This window comes from Corvus moneduloides, chromosome 6 (assembly GCF_009650955.1).
Source record: "Corvus moneduloides isolate bCorMon1 chromosome 6, bCorMon1.pri, whole genome shotgun sequence".
Classification (NCBI taxonomy): domain Eukaryota; kingdom Metazoa; phylum Chordata; class Aves; order Passeriformes; family Corvidae; genus Corvus; species Corvus moneduloides.
Genome location: NC_045481.1, coordinates 11,700,112 through 11,723,786, shown reverse-complemented (window position 1 = coordinate 11,723,786; position 23,675 = coordinate 11,700,112). Strand labels below are relative to the sequence as shown.

The following is a 23,675-nucleotide window of genomic DNA, read 5'->3' as shown; positions in this document are numbered from 1 at the left end:
GGTGCGGACAATTAGAGATAACAAGTGTGAAGGTATGGATCTGGAGTCAGCCAGTTTGCTGAGATGTATAATTGTGTCATGTCTGTCCATGTGTCATGTCTGTGTCATGCTGTGTCTACACCCTTCTTTTATATTTTGGAGGAGTTTTGTCTTTAGCCATTGAAGACATTGCTCCTGGATCCAGCAGTCTGCTTGATATCCTGTTCTCGTTGAGTACGTGCACTGCCAACTTAAGGGTTTAATTTCCCTCTTTTGCGTAGTGTTTGGTTGTAGAAGAAGTAGGAATAATTGGGTGCAATAATGGTCTGTTCATGCCTACAAAGTAAAATGAACACATTCATGGGCTCAATTCCTTCTGCTGTTGCTGCAGACTGTTTTGCTCAGGCTGTTTTGCAGTGGAAGCTTATCTCTAGGTTCTGGCTGTGAGAGGAAAAGTAAATAAGCCCAGGCAATTAGTGTAACGTTCATGCAGGTGCAAAGAGCCTGCATAAAACGCTATTTACTCTTGCCTTCAAACCCATTTAATCATCACTGTGGAGCTTAAGTTGTACACGAGGCTTTTGTGTGGTGTATTTCCCAGACAGAGTGTTTGAGTCCTTCTATTTCACTATAGAAATCCTCAGCCCTAGAGACATACCTGGTACCAAAATAACTCTGAACATCTCCTCAGTCCTTGATGGAATGAGCCACTTTAGTAATGAGTGGACAAGCTGTAGAGTCTCCAAGATCATTTGAAAGTTTATAGTACTGCTTAGTGGCAGTGTAAAAAATAATTCTGATCCATGTAATTCTACAAACAATAAATAAGTGTGGCACACATAAAGTGATAGGAATCGAAGGCTACTGAAAAACATCCACACTACCTTGGTAATTATCTGCACAGCTAATGAAATGTAAACCTCTGTGGAAATCAATATACCACTGGGATTGTCTTTTCTGTAATTTAATATTTCTTATAAATTTTTTTCCCGAGTAATGGAATTTCCTTTTGTTTGCTTGCTCTAATAGTACTTTAAAATTGAGCAGTTAAAACATTGTTGAGAGGACTTCCCAAAACAGCTTTATTCATGTTCCTGAAATTCACAATAACTGCTTATTTCTTTCTCATGTGATGCATCCTAAAAGTGAGCGATTTATCTATTAGGTTTACATTAGTGGTGGCCTGGGGGGATAATTTCAGGCAAAAATTCTATAATATTTTCTGCAGCAAAGCTCTTCCTTTAAGGACAAAAAATCACAAGGCTATTGAACTGATGCTTATATTCTCTGGTAAACTACAACAACAAAAAAAGGCAATTTTAGCCCATTTATTAAGAAAAGCTTTAGGTATAAGCAAATAGTTGAACAGTGTGAACACTGTGTACTTTATTTTTGGATGAAGGATTTGTAAAATTGACTGAGTCATAGATTTTAGGGTTCAAAGACAATGTTTAATCAGCTAATGTAATCTCATCTATAAATTAGTTCATTGAGTTCCAGTCTTGCACTAAGACCAAAACACGTGTTGGCTTAGGAACATCTATAACGCATGCCAGCTTATGTTCTTGTGGTTCTTTTTCTTTTTTTTTTTTCCTTTTTTTTTTTCTCCTAAAACAGGATGTATCTCAGGCACAGAACTTAAAGATAGCTGAAAATTTTGGGCATTTATCATCAACCCTAGTCAGTCATCAAACTTTGACTCCATCTGCTACCACATGTCTCATTAGTGTACATGTTTTCCTCTTGGTGTTGTCTCCTCCTGGGCTGACAGAATAACACATTTTTTTCTCCCAGACAGGGTATTTACAGGGAGGACAGAGAAAAATACTGTTAAAAGGGAGCTGGGGAAATAAGAGAGAAGAGCCCTCATCAAGTCAGTCTTCCATTTCCCGCTCTCCCTTTGGGAATTTAAGGCCAGCCTCATATCCGAGTGTCAAAACTGGCCCAGACATTTCATCGAGGTGGGTCATATTAGGATTTTGAAGGAGTTGTTGATGATGGAGTAGAAACAGGCAAGAAGGTGTTCCAGGAGGATCTACACAAGAGTCTCAGGCTTCTACCCTCTTACTCCCATTCCTCTGGAGTACAGGACTTAATCTCTCCTCACTGCCATGTAGTTGACAATCCATTCCATTTCCTACAAGAGCCCCCTTGGTCTCCCTCCTTCCTTTCCAAATTCCTGGGAGTGCATAAGGAAGAGGGAGGAGGTGAAGGCCAGGGACTCCTAAGAGGAAAAGAACAAAAAAGTCAGGGAGGGGAGGAGAAAGGAAGCTGTGGAGGGTGCTGCTGTGTAATGCTTCCTGATCCTGATACAACAGGTAGTAGCAGGGACTTCTTGAGAAGTGTATTGACTACTGTCCCATGTCCTCCATGGGCTACACCATAAATGCATGCCCTGCACAGCATCTTCTGTTTCCCATGTTTGCACCCTGAGCCAGATACTGAGCCAGAAACCTTCAAATCTTTTCTAGACTGCAAGACTTCAGGTTTTGGTAATTTTGCTCTCAGTGGTATTATTTACCAGGAATGATGACTGAACCCTATGAAAATGGTAATTTTGATGATTTTTTGGTATGCCATGCAGTAATTTGTTTCCAATTACTTTTCATCTACCATTCCAAGTCTATCCAATTCCAAACATGCACTAATCTATATTGTTCCAAATCTCCCCACTGGTGCATTCTGTCCTTTTTCATGGGGATGTGATACATCATATGCCTGAAATCCATGTATATCTCAGATATGTTTCTGGTGTATAGCTGAATGTAACCAGATCCAGGTATAAGGAACACTAGCAAGAGCACCTCACTGGTAGCTGGTTCTACATTCAGGCCATGAGTAATATTTGAATCACTGTATAATTGCTTGAAAGCGATGCAGAAGTCAGCTGCTACAGAAAATGGAGGATAGTAACTACTGGTCTTCTTGGTAGTGTTTGTAGTTCTATACTCAATGTGTTTTCCCAGTTATGAGTTCATGTTAACTTGACAAGTGAAATGTAAGATTTACTTGCGCTATATTTTGGCTTTTGTACAAATATATTCAAATTATCCTCTTTTATTGGTAGTGCAAATGTAAGGTGTGTTTTCAATTATCATAAAGAAATTAATCTTGTAGACACCTGATAGCTAAATCTTTTGAATTATTTGATTTGTACATTTGTTTCTAAAAAAAATATTAAAAGAAATAAGGGAAGATGTAGTTGGAAAACAAATAGGAGAGTTGTGGGGTTGGCAAATGAAGCTGTCCTTTTCCATCTTGGACATTTTTCATTCTTCATTATGGCAAAACAGATGTCTGAGTTTCAGCCCAAAAACTAGATGATTTCTGACAGTATACAGCCAATCACTCATGAGTAATCACTATTATGCTCAAGAAAAGGGTGGGGGTTTTGTCTATAACACATTTGACAGAGGCTTAATAGAGCACTGTTGAGTTGAAAAGCACAAAGTAAGTTGGAATTTTCTTTGTGAGCATACAGCAGCTGGAGAGATCTGTTCTGGGAAGGGAATTTGGTGGACATGGGGAAAGGTGGAAGATGCCCAGGAGAAATCTGGACTCCGTGCAGGTGATAGGACAACCACACATGGGAACTGGAGAGAAAGGCTGGGGCTCTTCAGATCTAGTTAAGCAGCTTGCAATTCAACACCCATGCTTTGAAATAACAGGAAGTGCTTTGCAAACTAGCCTCTCCAGAGGATAGATCCCTTATACGGAATGCATTTTTAGCCCTCTTTGTAGGAAAATTGCTGGTGATGTCACACAAGACAGCAGAAGTCTTAGGCTGGATTTAGGTGAAGTAAGGCTAAAACCCTCATGAAGTGCAAATTAATTGGAATGAGTTTAATTGGGACCACCAGTTTATTGGGATATCTCCTGGGGAACTGATTTAGTCTAATGAGAATGGACGGCAGTATCTACTGATTAACTGAGAGAGAGTTAGCATGTGTTGAGCTTAATGGGAAGGGCTCTGGCAAGTTTCAAAGCGTGTTCAAGGTTTTTCCTAGCTCAGAAGGATAAGGTCTGGTTTTAGTTAGTCAGAAGAGATTTTATTTAGGAATGAATCCTATTCACACTGTTTTGCATACAAATTCTTCCTTCCACCAGCAGATTACCCAATTGTGATATAATAAGGGAAACATATATTTTTGAAAAGTCAGACCATCTGTCTTCCTGCAGTAAATATAATTAGAGATAGATATAAGGTACCTTAGCAGGGAAAGGACAAGCAATTCTGATGTCAATGGGCATAACAGGCAAGACAGGATTGACAGATGCTTGTGATATTTTAACAGCTATGTTCCTAGACTTTCTTCTCTGCTGTATCCGTTGGGTGCTAAAAAGTTATTCCTGCTCTGATCACTTCAGGAAGTTATTATATGCTTAAATTTATAGAATTATTGAAACCACAGCTAGATCATGTATAAAATTTTGCCTTCGAAGTTCCTTTCAGTGCCATGTCCAAGATACATCTCCTGTCCTTGCTTGTACTGACTTTTCGTATCTTTTCCCTTTAAAACACTCTGATTGTCTAAAATTCTTGGCATCCCAATTTAATATAATTCAGAATTTTATATGCAGTGAATGATGCCATAAACTACACCTTAATATCTACTGATGTTGCCCTTTGGTTATCCTTAATTGCTTGTAAAAATTCACTTAGGTTAAGAGTTTTACTTTGAGTTAAAAACTCTCTCCTGGTAGCAAAATGTCCTGCTGAGAAGGTTTTGATTTAAGCTCTCCCTCTGTTTAACTTGGCTCATGCTTAAATATTTGTACTGTTGAATTTTAATTCTTTGTACTGTTCCCAGGGATCCAGGCAAGAAAAGTTTGAGTGCAACAATAATATGAATGATTGATACAGCCTCTATCCAAGCTGCTAACTTGCTAATCTCAACATTTGCAATGTTAATGTTTTCTACAAAATTGTCAGTTATCTCATCTATTATGGTACTAAATAACCCTGGCTGCCAGAGCCAAGCTGTGCAGAAGTCAGCTACACAGTTATTAAATACTTTAAAGTAGAAGATATGAAAAAAGAGCCTTTTCCCTTCCTCCTGGCACCTTTCATTTGTTGCAGGTGTTCGATTGCATTTCAGGAGTTCTAGGAGAAAATCCATGTAAACAGGTTACTCTCCAAGGTCCTGTTTGACTGTAAAGACAGCAGTTTATACCACAATTCTGCTTCTTTTTCATTTCTACTGTCAATTCCTGCTACTTCCTTCCACTTCACAATCCAGCGCACTCTTCCAAGTGTGAGAGCAGACCACCCACTGACCTGTGGTCATAGAGAAGCCATTCCTTTTTTTTTTCTAGCTATCATTTTCCAGACACCAGGCTGCTTCCATTAAGACTGTCAATCATTTGAAGACTCCTTAGATTCAACCCCTCTATCTGGACTCAGAGCTTTTTCTTCCCTGTCAGTGAAATCCTGCGCTCTCCTCAGCCCACTGTAAGAATGATTTCTTTGCTTTTGTATCCAAACTGTCCTCTGTAGGTCAAAAACTGGTCCTGTTTGTAACTAGGCACCTACTGAGGCCATTTTTATTGTGCAGCTCATGCTCTACTTTCAGCTTTCTTGCTCACAGGTGACTCTGTGTGTTACCAGGACAAACCAACAGCATAAATTTCTAATCTAGGGGGAATGTGAAAATACATCGTTTCCTACTCCATAAGAAGTGGTGCAACTTCACAAGGATTTTCAGGCTTTTTCAGCCTATACAAATGAAGTATATGCTGCAAAAGAAAAAAAAGATAAAAGCAGCAACCCCCTGTAGTGAGCCATCCAACCTACTATTTCCTTCAACATCTTTATGCTGATAAAAGCATTTCATACTCCAGAAGGAGAAATGTGGGGTAGAGCTTGTGATTTGAATAGAAAGTAGGTACCTCATTAAAAGGAAGAATTAATCTGATTACTGAGTGATTTTCAACATGAAATAGTTGCATCTGAAAGCTGACTTATATGTCTATATCCATCCCCCAGAATTTTGCTATTGAATCCCATAGAATATGTTTAAAAAAACCTATTGAATTTATAATACAGAACCTACATTGACACAATTAAACCTGATCATGTCACTCTTCTTCTTCAGGAAAATTGCTTGAAACTCACTTGATGGCACAGTAGGTAGTCAATCATTTAGAAGACAGTGTCAAGAATCTTGGTCTTTTAACTGTGTTAGCAAATTTTGACATCATGAGCAAGAGCTTCCCATCCTGCAGTATCAGGGATCTCTGCAGGATTGCTTAGGGCATCTGTTGTTGATGAAGGAGGAGGTAATAGAGTCTGAGTAGGATGGGAAAAGATGTTTGGACACACTGCAAACTCATCACATACCACAGGATATAGCAACTCCCTTCAAAACCCTAGCTTTTCATAGCAAATTCTGCTACAAAGCTGAGCTGGCTTTACCGTATTTTGTAGGAGAATTGCAAGCCAAGATGGGAGAAAGTGGAGAGGCTCAGAAAATTTTTAAGAGTACCTTTGTAGAAATGACCTTCCTCTGAGACATTCTGCAGCAGTTGAGACCTTAGGAGAGGATAATCAAAGCCCTTAGAGCGCATCAGATTTTGATTTAAAAACCCACAGGCTTTAGGATATTGGGACACACTTCTGTGGGTGTGTAAAACCTTTGTTCACTTCAGGTTAAATCTGATCTCTACTTCTTAATGAATCAAAGCTTTTTACTGTTGGAACTACAGGAACAGCTAAACCAGGAGTGAGCAAAATATAACTTTGTACCCTGCTAAATAAAATATGTTTAGGGATGCTGCTGGTACTGTCATCTATAAAAGACAATGTTGTCTCACCCCAGCGTGTTACCCAGCACTTACTGACATTAAACTTGGAGAATCATACCTGGAGTATGACTATATTGTTTAGATAATCTATGTAAAAAGAAAACTCTCTTCATAAATGCCCTAGCACTGGCTAGCTATCTGCTAATGCTGCAGTGCTTAATAGAGCACAGTAAATATGAAAGCTGTATTTAGAAAAGGAAGTATCTTCACACCCTTCGGAAAAGCTCTGCATACTTAAGTAATGATTCTTGACATGCCATTGTGTGGCTGCTCTTCCCAGGTTGATGCCCTGTTTACAAGAAAATAAGATTTCATGGTATAACTTTTTAATGTCTTGGACTATCTGCTCTTCTACTTAAATTTTTGAAGTCTTTGGTTTTTTTTGTTTTTGTTTTGTTTTGTTTTGTTTTGTTTTGTTTTTTTAAGGATTCTTTTAAGTATATTTCTACTGTAGGACAAAAAGAAGAAACACAGATATCCAGGGGGAACATAGCGATTCATAGGGAATTATGGAGTATCATCACATCTCAGGAGCTGGGTATTCATCTCCCATAACTTTAATTCATCTAACCATCTACAAGAAAGACACTGGATAAAACTGCTTGTCTAGTATCTAGTCAGTGGAAGAGATGTGCCCGAAGGTTGTTTCTGCCTATGTACTTAGACACCTGTTTGAAGGTGGCAGTCACACGGTAGAGGTGTTTCTGTCTCTCATTGGAATAGAGCAGAGCCTGGGCACTAGCTGAGTCCTTATACTTAATTAATAAGCTAGAAGTAGGAGACATGAAACACATGTTTTGTCCTAAGTTCTGATTACTGCTTCCTTGTATTAATTTTCCCAAACCCAAAAACCTCATTGACTTCAGTTCCATTAGAGAACAAACTCCATTAGAGTGCACACTCCTCCATGACTTGTAGGCAAAATATCAAAGTTATTGTTTAAATTCCTTCTAGTTATATAAACCCCATCATTATACCTACCTTGTATCTTACAGGTTATTTTCCGGTATATTTTTCCTTCCTTTACCTATTCTCAATGTTTCAGACCTTACAGCTGGTATTGACTGTTATCAGTTTTTCTTTCTACTTGCTACTTGTACAGCTTCCATTTTACACAGCAATTGTTTCCTTCTTCTCGTAAAGTTTTTTAATCATAGGTTTCTAGTCTTTTATTCCTAGATGTGAGATTTGTTTTTAGCAAAACAATGTGAACAGTGACTGATAAGTGTTTAAAATCTTTTCTCCCAGATGGCTTGGCTCAAAATAATTTGCAAGATTCACTCCTTTGCATTGAAAACAGATATCATTGCTTTGGACTTTATTCTATGTACCAATATCAAATGTAACAAATTCATGATCTCTTTCCCTTAAGCTACAACTCATTTTAGTTCAAAGATGAGTCCCTGCATTTATCATAATGAAGGCAAGGAGAGATTCCTTCATGTTTAATGCAGAATTTTCATAATCAGAAAATTGTTACTGTAATTTTTTTAACCATGGGTAAGGAGCTCTGTAGTGGCTGTAAGAGACCATCAGCATAGGTCATTAAAGCTAAAGATGACAGATTTTTTCCTCCTCGCTGTTACAAACAGCTCTTTATAGAGATTCTGCACTACTGATCACAGGGTTATTATGGTCTGTGGCAGGCAGAGACTAGCATATGATCTACCTCTGCTATCTATTAATAATTGAGGAATATTCAGGACTACTATTTTAGAGTTGCCAGGCACAATAGAGAGTGTTGTTCCCAAGCTCTGCAATCCACTTAGCCTATCCCAAACAAGCTAAGTTAACCATTTTAGTTGCACAAGTCTTTTCCATGAGCTGGAGTCATTTTCCAGCACCAATACATACACAATGCTTCTAAATCTCCTAGTTTATTACTAGATTCTTAGTTCGGCATGCAGACAGCTAAAGAGTCTCTTTTCATACATCTTGGTGGCTGTGGGTTGATTGGTTTTATTGTGATTGGTTTTGTCCTTGACACCTTGATTGTATGGTAAAATCCTTCATCTTCCACCCCTTTTTTGTTATCTAGGTTGATACCTGGCTGGTACAGCTCGCCAGTTGCACAGGCAGGACTTTCCTAACTGCTTTAGATGAATACAGCTAAACCTAGCGTCTTCTTTTCCTCACAGCAGATGAATGAGGATTCCACAGAACCCAAATTCTCCACCTAAAGCCACATGCCTTGCTATCAGCTCTCTTCCTGCTTTCTATTCTGTTTTCCATGTAGTATAAGACGGCTCTCTGACCAGAACTTGTATGAATGGCTCCTGTCTTTCAGCAGTCTACTGGGAAGTCTGTTAAAGACAATAAAGCAAGCTGGCATTAGCACCTGGGGGGGAATAATCATTCCAATTCCTCATTCTAATCTCTGAGCCTTTAGAACTGGTTAAATCGGCTTAAGGGAGAGCATGTGTAGTTAAAATGTTGAAAGAAGCAGGCAGATTCATGCTTCTTTAGAGCTCTCTTCCTAAAGGGCTTCTGGCCTTATTTCTTCCTCCTCATGGAATATATTCTCACTCTTAATATTTATCTCTGGCTATTTAGCCAAAAGAAAAATTCCTGGAAGTTGAGCAATAGAAAGCTGAGCAAGGCCATGTAGTGAGGGTTTATGAAAAATCTCATTGCAGCAGATAAAGGCGATTACATGTGTCATCAAGGAGTAAAATAAGTCTTGCTCTAATGAAATTTCTTCCCTTGATGTTATATTTATGGAGCTCTTGCGTCAATGTATTTGGGAACATCGAGATGAAGAGACATTAAAATAACAGCATAAAAATTCTCACAGGAGCAGAGCAGGTACTGGGGAATCATCCAATGGGGAGATAATTCTCCAGTCACCCTGAGAAGGGGAGACAGCTGCTTTCCCTGGTGTTGCACGGGACTGTCAGCATCTCTCCTGCCTACAGACTGCTTCCCTCCTCAGTGTGCTCTAGGAAGAAATATCTAACTGGAAAAAAAGAAAAGGAGTAAATAAGCAGAGACATTTAGACTGAGGAGGAAAAGTTTTGTGTTCTCCAGCCTCTGGCAGGGTCTCTCCTGGTTGCAGGGTTCTCAAGACTCCAGCCAAGGAGAGAGGGGAGCCACTGTCCCTGGTGTGTGTCCGGAGGAAAGTTTTTCTTGCTCATCTTCCTCCTCATGTCAACCCGATAAAGTCACATGGCTTGGGCTTTACATGTCAGAAACCTTAGTGCAGCAGGTTGACACAACCATATTTTGAATTCTTTACATTTTCTTACTAGGCTTACTTGGAGATCTAACAAAACTGACTTCCCCACTGAGACAACCTTCGCTAGCATCTTGAGTTGGGTATTGAATGGTTGCACCCTATTAGAAGAAATTAAATATATCTTAATAGAATAGATTCAATAATTGGTAACTTAAACTCTAATTTGCTTTCCTGGCATCATGTATAGAAATCATAGTTTTACTTTACTAGGCACGTTTTGTCTATTTATTCACTGAAATCTTTGATATCTCCCTGTATCCACATTAGAAATTTGAAAAGAAATAGCTAAAATATTTAAACAGGAAAGTACCAGAAGTTTTGATAGAAACCTTATATGATCAGCTAATTTGAGACAAAAACATGCTAATGTTGTACCATGTTCACTTCAATTAGTCTCTTCATACAAAAAACCTAGATTGTGGGACAAAACAGAATACTTTACTACTTTAACGTCACCCAATAGTGGAACAAATTTCATTGAAATTACTACAGCTGCTGTACAAAGATCCATTCAGTAAATTATGCTTTAAAAAATGCATTGAGAGACTTGGGCTAATTTTATTAGAGGGTTTAATTCAGATTCTCTGTCTAGTAGTTGGGCAACTGTGAAAGAACTATTTATTAATTTAAAGCTTATACTGCTGATTGATGCATGCTAATACATTTTAGATTTAATAATCACATCTTCCTTAATTGAATTGTATTTTCTCAGACAGAGCATATAATTAAATTAAGTCTTTTCTAATCCTTCTCATGCCAGATTATTCTATGGTACATTGGGGAAGAATAGTCAAAAGTATGAATTTAGTTAATTTAAGCCTATCGAAAAAATTTGTAGTCATGTGGAAGTTTGATATATCAATCATTTCCCAAAATAAAGAGATTTATCCTTCCATACAAATGTTCTGCAATAATTACAAAGTGTATAGAGGCAATAAGACTTAAAATACAACTAGGAAGGAACCAGTTTTAAGAAAATACAGCAAATTTCTACAGCAGATCGTGAAATCCTTGTACCACATTACCAGCAAGTCACTTTAGACAATTGCTCTCAAATGCTGTTATGGAGAATGAAGATATAAGAGGGAAGACACAGAAAACAAAGCCAAGATGTGCCTAAGAAATCAAAGAAGAGAGGAATGAGAAAATGCTTTACTGGACACAATGTGCTTGTGTATACATTGTCAGCTCTTTCTAAGATGCAGGTTCAGAGCCTAGGAAGGGTTCTCCAAGACTAAAGGGTAAAAAACCTGGTTTCAATGCAGGGGAAAAATCATTTAGAGTTGGGGATGGATTTCAAGAAGACATGCCAAGGGAAAGACAAAACAATAAAAGTATTTTTCAGGGAAGAAATGTATCTGTCAGCTGAAATTTTTATAATCTACTTTGCCCCTTCACTAAAAGAGTTGTAAGAGGAGGAGGATAGAGTTTAGGCATACAGAGGTTTACTTATTGAATGCCTTTTTCTGATTGCTGTGGACCTTTTGATAGAATAAAACTACAGCAATATAATTCATAGTGTGGTCTTCAAGCTTGGCATTTTCTTCTTTTTATGACAGATCACAGGAACTGAATAAATGGATGTGCTATCAATGTATCTTCTGTGCCCATAACACTTTAGATGATCTATTCTGCAAAGTAGTGATATGGAAATAAGCAGCATCTTTTTCTCTGATAAATGAGGTGTTGTCTCAAGTCTGAATTACTGACCTGATCTAATCTGTCTATTTGTCCAAAATCATAGAATTTATCCTTTTTACTAAACAACACTTGTTTCTGACTAAATATGACTTGCAGCAGAATCTGATTTTTCTTCTTGATTTCCCAATACTATAATTTTGTTAAAGATAACATCATGGGGCTGTAGTGTTTTGTCTGAGGATTCTGATATGCTCTCTGGCATTTCACTTGAAGAATGATTTGCTCTTAATGTCATATTCAACGTGGTATTAGCAAAGGTCTTACAAAGATTTGTTTCCTTGACTACCCCATGTTACAGGCTTGAAAGGTAATTCCATAGCAGTAAAAGGGAAAAAAACTTTGACACTGGTGTATAATTAATAACGTATCACAGAAAGAAATCTGTTTAGCAAAGTGCTGTCAGGGTTCTGCTTGTGAAGTAAAAGCATGCTTTTCTTTCTGTGCAAGTGATTTGTAAAAGAAATGCAGGATGATTACTTTTCTTCCTGGTACAACAAGTACTAGTGTTGATCTTTAATGTTTCTTTATGGGGGCAAGCCTGCCTCGACTGAGCAGGGTGTGTCACTTCACATAGCTCCTCAGCACTGACAACTGCAGGAGTTTTGCTCCTAATTTGAAATAATGCCAAACTACATGGCATACACTTTGTAAAAGGACATTGCAATAAAATCCGTTTACACCTGCACCTCCTGCTAAAGGTCTTTTTGTCACAATATCATCTTGAAATACTCCTGAGGTTTTCAGTTCAGTGCATGTCCCGTGTCTAACATGAGCTCAGGATAAAGGCACTTGTCACTTCTTATTCAGCTTTTTTGGAATGGAAATCCAAGCAGCGAATTTAAATAATAAACAGGGATCCTTTACCTAAATTCAATGAATGCAAACAAACCTGGCCCTAGGCTGGGGAAGGGTCTGCTTAGATGTGCTGGGTTCTGCTTAGATGTGCTCTTTGATATAAAATATGGATGAACAGGGTATCACTACACAGGCTGATTGCTCCTCTAAGCAGGAATTAGCTAGCTTCTCATCTTTTTCAAGTGTTCAGGACTTTGCTCCAGGCACTAGATATCTTTTGTGGCAAGAAGTTTTTTCCCAGTTTAGAACTGTTTTATTTTGCTGACTTAGGGCCAGTTCTTTGGGAAACCAGCAGTGCTGAGGATCTGTTGTTTATAAAGGAACGTAATCAGTTCATTATCTAACCCCACTGACAGCAGGACAAACTTGTTGGAAGCCAGAGGGTAGTTTTACTTGCCATCAACTTCCTTGGTCTCCTACGGCATTGCAATTATGCTTGAAAAAGGTGTCTTTCCTATCAGCTCATTAGAAGCCTTTCTAAGATAGCTAGTCAGCTTCACAGCCTGTGCTCTTTCTTCTGGCACTATAGATGAAGTTGAAAAAATGTGCTTATAGTCTTTCCTTGTACCTATCATCTCCCACATTTCACATCAGTGGTATGCCTTGCCAGGGTAGAGTCCTTCCTGATATGAAAATGCTAAATAAATTATAGCTGGAGGGAATAGATATGGTGTTGACTGATGCTAATTCCCTGAAGTCAATGTAATAGTGTCTTCTGAGGCTGTGTTAGTGACAGGAGGTTGAAAGAATAAGTGTTTCTTTCTGGAGGAAAAAAGAAAAAGAATGAAGTACAGGATTAAATATTACACCTCTAGTGAGCAAAGAGGATTCTGCTGGAGGTACATGCCACTTGTGATAGTAAAGAAAAGGTCTTACAATGTTGATCATCCTTCATACCTTTAGTACTGTTCTGTGAGCACAAAGTATGCAGCCAGAAAATGTACTAATTCATCTTTCTCCATCCCTCTCTTGATTTTCAATTCACAAAAGTCATTGTCTTACCTCAATTAATTCTGTATTCTCTCCTGTACCGAATAAATGAAATGGTTTTGGATTCTGCAGATGCAATACTATTTCCAAAAAGTACTTTTCTTTATTTAGGAAAAAACTAATAGATTATGAAACAGATGATCCATAATGACCTGTACTAAATACTCTAAGTACTGTATACTGAGTACCAGTACTCTGCTTGTATCTTTCTTTTTCTTTTTGTTTGTTTGTTTGTTTCTTTCTTTCTTTCTTTCTTTCTTTTCTTTCTTTCTTTCTTTCTTTTTCTTTTGAGATGTGAAATGCCTGCTACAGAACACCTTTTCAGGCTTATTCTTGTTCTTGCTTTCTCTGTCATTGTGGTGAATTGGGAGATAATCACAAAGGACCGAGGCACTTACAAGAAATACACAGGTCAAAAATACCCACATCCCACACATATTTCTGGTTTTTTCAGCTATTTTGAAAGCAACGGCTTTTTCTGTTCTCAGCTGTTCAATATGGTGTCCCTAGGGATTTTGCTAAGAGACAGAGACCAAACCATGGAGATCAGGATGAAGAAAATGATTGAAAACCTCAGGTATCAGAAATGCATATCAGTGGCCAAGAGATAAGACGTATTAAGAAGGAGTTTTGTCATCATGCAACAGAGACAGTGTTGGAAGTGAGAAGGGTTCATTGTCACTTTACACCTTCCTTAGGCTTCTCATACCTGTGGAAGATGTCCTACCGAGAGGGAGAGACAGAGCAGAACAGTCTCATGCCTTTTGGAAAAATGGAAAGTAGTTTCCATAACAGTCTCTCATGAGAGCAATTCATGTAGAGCAATCAGGGAGTGGCTGGGCTGCCTTAGGTGTCTCTTGGGAAGAGGACTGGGCAACCATCACCAATCACATAACAATGGGGCAACAATGGGAAGTGAATCTCTGTTCAGAGAGATTGAAAGGACTGAGAATGTCTGAAAGCCTGTGTGCTCATGCTCATGTTCCCAAATTGTCCAGGGGAATTCATTTATTTGACTGCAAAACTCATGAACCTACTCAGTCTGAGCTTGTGTAGTTGCTGCAGGTGTTAGTGTGTGTAGGTCCTATTGTTTACTTGGCAATATTTTTAACCTGGAATATGATTATGAAGAGTTAGGGAGAAATGGACATCTTTAGCACAAAGTGCCTGTAAGCATAAAACCATCCAGCCTTAAGTCCTCCTAGAAATGCATCTTTCAACTGCTATTTTTATAAATTACTTGTTTCTGTGGCATTTATGGTCATTTCCTTCCTTAGAAATGTTATTTTACAGTTGTTTAGTCCACAAAGCACAAACCTTCTCTGGCTTCTGCCTTAACTAACCAACCAGTATAAATTTCTCTTGAAATTCACAGCTGTCTTCACTGAATGTGAGTAAATGAGCCTGTCAGGTTGAGCTGACTCCAAACTTTCTTGTCTTTGGGATGCAAATCCTTTTAAGTATATTTAGGTCATCTCTATTTGATTTTCATGGGACATGGGGGAGGAGAAGAAACTTCTTCTTCCATAAAGGAAAGAAAATGAAAAAGATGGGCTTTAAATCACTCTGTTCAAAGTCACTATCAAAGTCATCATGTTCCATTCAAGAACCTGAGGATGCTGGGCTTCTGTTTTCCTTGTGTTTGTGTGAGAAAAAGGATTTCTCTCCATTGTTTTAATCTTTCACCTATGATTTAAACCATATTGGGGTTGTGACTGGTAGGTCTCATAGGAGACTCAGGTGCAATCTAGTCACTGGTTCAAATTGCAAAGCCAAACTGCTGGTACTTAGATGTTTTTAATGTCTGACTGAAATTGTTCATCAAATTCCTCACTACTTTCCATATTCTTTACCTTCCTGGCCTGGATACCCAGCAATCTGCTTCTTTTAAAATAACATTTCCCTGACACAAGGTCTCGGAGCACCACTTAAAATTGCCCAGCTCATATTTAATTCCTATTTGGATTTCCCCAGCTGGAGATACTTAAGTATATATTATGACCAGCAAACTGGAAAACCCCAGATATTCAAGAGCTGGATAAATAACTCTTAATAACATAGAATATAAAGTATTTGCTGTACCTCTTAGTCCTCCTCCAGCTCATAGGCAGAGGCAGAAACAGGATAAAAATCAGTGCAGTGCTCAGAAAGTGCAGCATTTCAGACATGATCATCCTTAACACAAACCCCTCTTTACTGCTGGTTTATATAATAATTTCTTCCAACTTTATGGCAGAGTCGCACTCCCAGTCTGCCTTAATGTGAATGAAAAATCAGGCTGTGATGTGTAATATTGCAAAAGTTCTATGGTAAAATTTAGCTGTAAACTTTGTACATTTTTATTGAAAAAATGTAAGAGTTTTCATCTTGACAGATGATAAAATGTATAATGCACTTTGTGCAGAGGGCCGGTGCTGGCTTTGCAGAGGTGGGAACCAGAGCTGATACCATCCAGCAGTCTGTTCAAACTGTGTAAAAATGACATATTTTGGGGTGTTTCTGGATAATAAGGTCTCCTGAGCTCTTTGCAGCTGCATTTCTGTGATCATGTTTTCAAGAACATTCAAAACGCAGATGGGGGAGGAGAAATGGGTGTAATTTTCATTAGCAGTTGGTTTTATTAAGCAGCTATTATTAGGCTTCAGTTCTTCCCAAAAGAGGATACTATTAAAAATCTGGCTTAAGGCATTAAAGGTAAATCTACAGAACTAACTGCAGCCAAAAGCCTTAAAACTTCAAAAGCTTTTTAAAATATGTTGTTTAATTCCAGACAGGATCATATGGAGAATACAACTGGATTGAGATCATATAAAGGATTTCTTACCATGTGGTTGGGGTGACTTGCATAATCTACTTGTAATTGCTATTTGTGAGCAGCAGGACCATGGCAGAGCATGCTCCAGAAAATCAAACAAGTGTAAAGGTAAGTGAAGATAACTGATTACAACTGGAACTAAATATTACAAAAAATTGTTTGATTAAACAGTGCTTTGATGGAATTGCAGTGCAAAATGTGAGGACTCTGCCTAGTCTTTTCACACATTTTAATGGAGAAAAGAGTTATAAAGATTAATTATTTAGGAAGACAGCCTGTATATTCCACTTCTTAACCAGTGCTTACAAAACCAAAGAAATCTTCTCCAGCTGAAGACACTTACTGTGGTAAGAACAATAGTTTTATGAGGAGTGACAGCAGAACTTTAACTCTGTGCCACATTCCTCTACTGTTCCATGTGTTGTCTTGCCCAGTTTATTACAGCAAGCTCTCCCCTGATTTCAGGATTGCATTTTTTAGCTCTTAGCCAAATCAGACACCATGGTTTATATTTTATATTTATACTTCCACTTCTGATGTGACAGAGGTTTCAGCTGGATACCATTTGCTGTGATCAGAAGTGTGCTTTCAAATATTTTTAAATATTTTATAGATTATCACCCAAAAGGAAGCAGAGCCTAGAAGAAAAGTAACTGCTACATCAGCTTCTTTTCTGTGACTCCTGATGAATTAATGATTATTCTTTTACATCTCTTATACCAATAGCAGGCATGAAAGGCTTTAACATTCAGGACACCAAGAAATGTTAGAAGAGGGAGCCGCAATGAACTCCTAGATAAGTTGTGATGAGAAGGACCAGTCACTGGGAGAGGGGGAACTGTGGGTCACCTGTTAGGGCAGGGAGTAACTCATCTCCTGGGAGCATCCCATGTTGTCTACAAGGGGAGCAAGGGACCACTGCCTGGGTGTCTTTCTTCTCCTACTTGTTGAATTTGAGCCCACTAAATAGTCAAAACCTGTGTGAGTGTATATATACATGGGTGTGTACAAAGGGATGGGGTAGGGGAGAGAAGGAGGAAATAAACACATGGTTTATATATTTGGATTTGTATAAGGGTAGAGAAATCAGAAGTGCTTGATTTTAGAATGACAAACTAAACAAAACAAAACAGTACACACAGCTGTTCCTCCTAAGCAGGAAAGGGAGAGAAAGGTATCCAAGAGCCCACCATAGCTGTTGAATAACCAGACCAGCTGTTGTTCAATTCAACTGTCTCTGAAGCATTGAGGGCTTTTGGAGCACCCTGAAAATCAAAAGGTTTGACTTATCTAAATCAGATATGGTACTTTCTTCTTCATCTTTTTCCTTTTAATAGAGTTTCTAGTTCACATTTGTTTTGTGTCTTCAGTTTCAATATTTCAGAAAGCGAAGCAGTCTGGAGTTAAGTGGTGTGCAGAGCCTGACTGATCTTCTCCAAGCCTCTAAAGCTATCTTCAGTGACTGTCATATTAGTGGGATAAAGAAAGGCACAGTGCTCCAAAGGACTGGTTTTACATCTTTCTGTGCTGTGCTCTGAAATAATTTCTCAAGGATTTAACTGGATGCTGAAACAGCAGTTTAAAAATTCTTTGCTCTGATCTGAAATACCTGATAAAAACACATGGATTTTCTGGAGTCCTTTCTGTGTTTCTAATATTATTATTTCATTTACCAGCCCAAATGACTCTACTTTATTTATCTTTTGTGGCACATAGGTAATAAATATTGGGCTACAGATGAAGTGATTTGGGCAAAATCCTCAAGTGGTTTGGGCAAAAAGAAAAAGCGACAAAAGAAGAGTGGGTAAAAAAAGCAATAACCCGAGGCCAAACATTATTTACGATTTTACAGTCTTTAAACATTTATTTATGAACAAATGTCAGCTACAACCCAGCTGTAACTTTGCTCTGTTGTTAGCCAGTTGCAAAAGCTCAGTCCCCTATTCATTGTTAGCTATTGAAATAGGATTCTGAGATAAGAACCATGGCATTTTCAAAAATTTGTTTATTAGTAAAGGCTGGTGCCTGTCCTGTATGTTACTATAGTCCGTACTCTCTCAAAATCCACAATAAACCCTTCCCCCCATTTCAAGCTGCTCATCCATGCAATTGCTACCTAAGATCTTTGGAAATTCAAAACTGTCATTCTTTCCTCTCTAAACATTATCTTCACATTCCTTTGTAATTGTACTCCTACCAGTGAGCACAATGTCCCAGCAGCATTAGCAACAAGCCAGGGGACCAATGGCATTGCCATTTCTTTTTGACATCTTCAAGCTATTTTGAATCAGTGGTGCTGTGTCTTGCAATGTGGAGCCCACAAAGGCTGCAGTGTTTTCCTCTCTTGGTTATTAATTGGCCCATGACAGTGACATTGACATTGTGGTGGCAGACACATGCAGATTGTAAATTAATATGCTGAGATTGATAGTTACAAAAGAATTTAATTCAGACCATCCAAGCTCTTAAATCACTTAAAAAAAAGGCTGAGTAGAAGCATCTAAGAAACATGAGAAAACCTTGGATTACCTTATTTAAATTTGACACTTAATGAAAACATAAATATTTAAAACCCATAAAGTTATTAACTAAATTTACCAGAATTATTTTAAAGGTACAATTTACTCAGCTAGATCATCAGTCAAGGCAATCTCTATTTAAATTGATGGAGTTATGTCATTGTACACAGCTTGAGCTCTTCACATGATATCTTTTCTAAGCGTCTCTGCTTTTAGAACTTGACTTTTTTTTTGTGACAGCTACATACATGTTTTTCCAATGACTTAAGAACCATAAAACCACATTTAATATATTTTTTTTTTTAAAAAGCACTTATGATAACTTACCATTCTGTAAAGCTTATCCTCCAGATCCTGATTAATTCTTTGTAAGGCTAGGTAATTGTTTTGTATCCTAAAACAAAGATGATATCATGTAACTGAATGCATTGCTTTTCATGTTGTTTTTTACCTGTATTTTCACATCAGTACAAAACTTTGGCTTGCACTACTTGAATTCTATTTGCTTATCACTCCTGTTACCAGTCAGTGGTTGCCTTTGAAATGCAATTACCATCTGCTTCCTAAGCAAACTTCTTTGTCATATTTGCTTACTATATTTAGCAGCAAATTCCAGCAGGAAGTGAAGATATGTTGGTTGTTCTGCACTTGTGTGCAGACACACATTACAGCCTAGGAACTTGCACAAGGTAATTATAGTTTTACATCAGGCTCAAGAATAGTATGTCAGAGAGGAAGCTTGAGCTGTAGGCTTAGGCAGCACAAAAATAAAAGATTTATTGTGAAATTGCAGCAGAATCCTGATGACTGTAGCAACATGTGGGCATCAACATGTGACTTAGAAGAGAATATTTCTTCTTTCAACAGGAGTTCAAGGAGTTGCTTATTTTTTCAGGAAGTATATTTAGATACCTTGGCTGGGAAAAGATGGGTATTTATTTTTATCAGCACTTAGGGACTGAATGAACTCTCAAAATGAGGCTTCCCTGCTTATTCCAGAGCAACACACCAAAGAAAAGTTTCAGCCTGCACATCTTTAGGTTACTTAGATGGTAACCTTGGTATGGTAGTGAACAAGCCCGTGGGAAAAGATTTTCCCACAGGCTGTGGGAAAAACATTGGCATTTTGGTAGTAGCTTTCTCTTCACAGAACCTAAGGAGGACAGCTCCTTGTTCATTAGTACCCATCACCTCAGCAAGATGTATAACAAATGTAAAGCAAATATTAGAAGCTCAGGGTTGAAAATTTTGTCTGAACAAATCTATATGTCTGTACTGATCAATAGGTCAAAGTATTTTCAGCAGTGAGGAGATTTTACGTAATGTGCAAGTGTTTTCACTGTAAGAGTGAACTCAGATGTAATACACATTTATACAGCAGAACACACTTCCTTTCAGAAGTCTGGATCCGGGTGTAGTTTCTGTGGTTATCAGGATGGGACTGGGATTAAAGAAGTCTCTTTGGTTTGTCATTTGGTTAGGAGTGGCTGTTGAAATTGGAATGAAGGTCTGTTTTCCAAACATGCTATAGCTTCCAATCAAAGGGTCCAGCCCACCCCTTCCTGGCAACGTGATGCTTCTCCCAGATTCTGTTGCCATGGAGATTTTCTTTCCAGTTAAATGATCAGAATTCTCCATCCAGGGCAGGCCAGTGGCTTGCAGTGCCCCTCTTGAGGGATGCAGAGCTCTGGCTGGGCCTCCCAGCAGTGAAATAACATCTGCTGCACGGACCTGAGAGGGGATGTCTGTGCCAAGGACATCTGCTCTGTGGATATAAATAATAACATCCCCATGGGTGAACCTCCTTGGGGTACCAAGGGTCAGCCCAGAATCATCAGCCGTTTCCAATATGCATTGCAAGCCTGGGGGAAGTCTCAATGTTGCCTACATTTTACAGAGTGGCTGAGCAGAGACTTCCTTCCTGTGGGGAGGGTCTGTGGTAAACAGTGTTTGCTGAGGTGGTGACCCAAATGGGCTGAAAACCTCTGAGACTTGTACTGTGAGACTTGGTCAATACTCACCAATTCTCATAGTGCCATTATGCTTGTGTCCAGGTGACTTAAAGGATTGCCTCAAGTTTACAATTCTCTGAATTGTCCATGCTCCTCACAGCATTTACCACTAAGCCTCACTATAGACATTGACTTGTGCAGCTCTAGGTTTACTTGGGATTTTCCCAGCCATTTAGCTGACAACACAACGAAGACAAATCTCAGGGTACTCTGTACCCAGCTTTTTGTGGCACAGGAGAAAGCAGAGATGATCTTGATACAAGGAGGATTAAAATGGCTTTACCTGCAGTTAGCACAAATATTTTGTTTTGCTGGTAAGGATGCATGCCATGGTGCAGGAAGAAAGGATTTTGGGAAATAAAATACTGCCTTTTGGCTGAGCCCTAAAGTGCCCTGGCATCTTCTTTGTTGTGGTCTACATTTTTTGTCTAGTAAAGCGAAATAGAACAGATTAAACTTGCTTGGCACCCAGGAAGTTTGTGGTTCAAGTGGAGGTGGTGTAAAAACTGATTTAAACAGCTAGCACCTGCAATTCCCTAAAAGTTTGCATGTGTTCAAAAGCACTTGCATAACTTCCTGAAAGTAAAGGGAAGAAGAAATTTCCTTCAGGGCTTTTCTAGGTGTCCCTGTACCACAGGCTGTTCTGCAGTGGTTACTGATGTGGACAGCTCAAGGGAGACCCTGAAGGTTCCTTGTCCATAACTTTGAGACCATGAATAAAACCAGCAGTGATTACTGCTTGGATAGACTCACTTATGGTAACAATGGGTTTGTTCCTCAGCTTCTGTTGTCACTTTTTCTCTTGATATGAATGACCAAAAGGTTAACTATTATTAATTGTTTTTCAGTGACAATACTTCCATGCCATAGATGGTGTTAGAAGGTTTTTCAAGTTTTTCACAATCTCCTTCTCTCTTTATAACTTCTTTTGCCTTTGCCCATCAAATTTTTGCCTGTTGTATGTTTAGGAGAAAGTAGCCCACAAACTCTAGTTCTCTAGCACATTCATTTTGCACTGAGAAAATGACCACCTCCCAGTACAGTCAAATCCAATCTAAAAAAAATCCACAGAAAGTAGGAAGCTGAGCTTCAAAAAGTGTTTCTATTGAGAACAGTATGCAAAGGTAGTCAAAATAAGCACAAACACATACACACATACACAAGCACATACGCATGCACATATAGGCATAAACCCCAAATTGGAAATTCACTGTGCCAAAAGAAGTGTCAGCAAATGTAGGTGGCAAGGAGAGAAATGGACCCAGAAGTACATGGAAGAAAGTGTTAAAGGGATAAAAGAGGAACAGAGTCAGATCAGTCTTCGGGCAAAACTGTAAGATAAAGGGAAGGGGAAATAAAGAGCAGGGAAAGTTCAAATTTGAAAATGATCAGGTGACCAAATGGTAACTTAACCTTGTTTGCAGAAAAAAATACACCCAGATAGCCTGAACATTGTGAAGTATGAAATATTTTAACCTTGTAAATCTGGCTTCTTTGAAAAGAAAATGAAGGGTAGGCTTCACTATCCTGCAAAACTGCTATAAGGATAAAGTCATGTGGCTTGATAACCTATATCATTTGTTGATGTATTTTTGTGTTGTTCATGTCATTAGGAGATGCTCATGTAACTTCAGGTGCACATACATGCATCCATTAAACAAATATTTCGATTCTTGAACAAATTGGGGCCTAATTAAAAATATTCTGACCATATTGAATGTATCAGGTGTCTGTGCTCCAACACACCAGACAACACATTCCTCCCTAAGACTGCAGATCACTGAAGAGGAAGTCTGCAAAAGCCTCTATTTCTCTGCTTCCACTCAATCTCAAGCCCTCTTAAGGCCATGAAATAAATCTAAAGTAAAACTTAGTCTTGGGCTGACTTTCTTTAAAGAAGAGAATTTCTCCTAGAGTGCAGTTAGCTTTGAAAAGTGACTCTTGAAAGAGTAACTTCTTCAAAAAACTTTTCTCTCTCTGTTATCACAAGTTATACCAACATCCTTATGAAAACAATAGTTTTTCCTCCCGGATTCCTGTTCAGAACACCCCTTCAGTCTGTGAAATGCCTTGCTTTTGGTGAAACAATTATCTGTGTGGGCTAATCTCAGTGCTAAATATAGCCTTGTATGGGTTTACTTCTCATGTCTTAAAATAACTTTCTGTTAAAGGATAGGATGGGGACCTCGCCAAGTTGTTACCCAGGGTAGAGCCTCAAGGAAAAAACCCAGCGTGAACTTTGGAGTCCAGATGTGGTTCCAAGCTTGGTTTTTTGATATTTTTTTAGATTTCAACTTATAAAAGCTATGCTGACCATGTCAGATAAGGGACCACTCTGAGGTATATGAAATCCCCTATCTCTTCAGTCACTTTTCAAAGCTGAACATATGCTTTACAGTCATTATTTTCAAATCTAGTCAGCACTGTTCTCCCACTGAGAAAAAAGAAAGAAGCCATCTCTAAATGTTTGTAGAGAGTTTGAAAACTTGACCCTTGAGACACAAAAATGACTTCTTCTCTTGGGTAAAAGTAGGGAGGCCTAGCAACAACACAGGCAATTCTGGGTAAATTAAGACAAAGACTTTCAGAAAGGATTAGAAAAGGTATTCATTCAGCCTCTTGGAAAAAAATTTACACTTTACAGAAACAGAAATTTAATAACAGAAATGTTCTCCAGTGTACAAGTGGGATCTTGCTACACAGGGCCTATTTATTTATGAGGGGTTGAATTTCTCTCCCTGTGCAGTGAATAAAGGAAGAGGCAC

The 23,675-nt window shown here is 38.5% G+C and overlaps 1 protein-coding gene across 6 annotated transcripts in view; it reads right to left on the bottom strand.

Moving 5' to 3' along the window:
- Positions 1–23,675, bottom strand: part of BEGAIN (brain enriched guanylate kinase associated) — a 158,797-nt gene that overhangs the window by 34,126 nt on the left and 100,996 nt on the right. For all 6 annotated transcript variants that reach the window (XM_032112835.1, XM_032112836.1, XM_032112837.1 and 3 more), the window contains one exon: positions 19,226–19,292. In XM_032112835.1, coding sequence (XP_031968726.1) covers positions 19,226–19,292 — 67 coding nt within the window. The remainder of the gene's footprint in view (positions 1–19,225; positions 19,293–23,675) is intronic.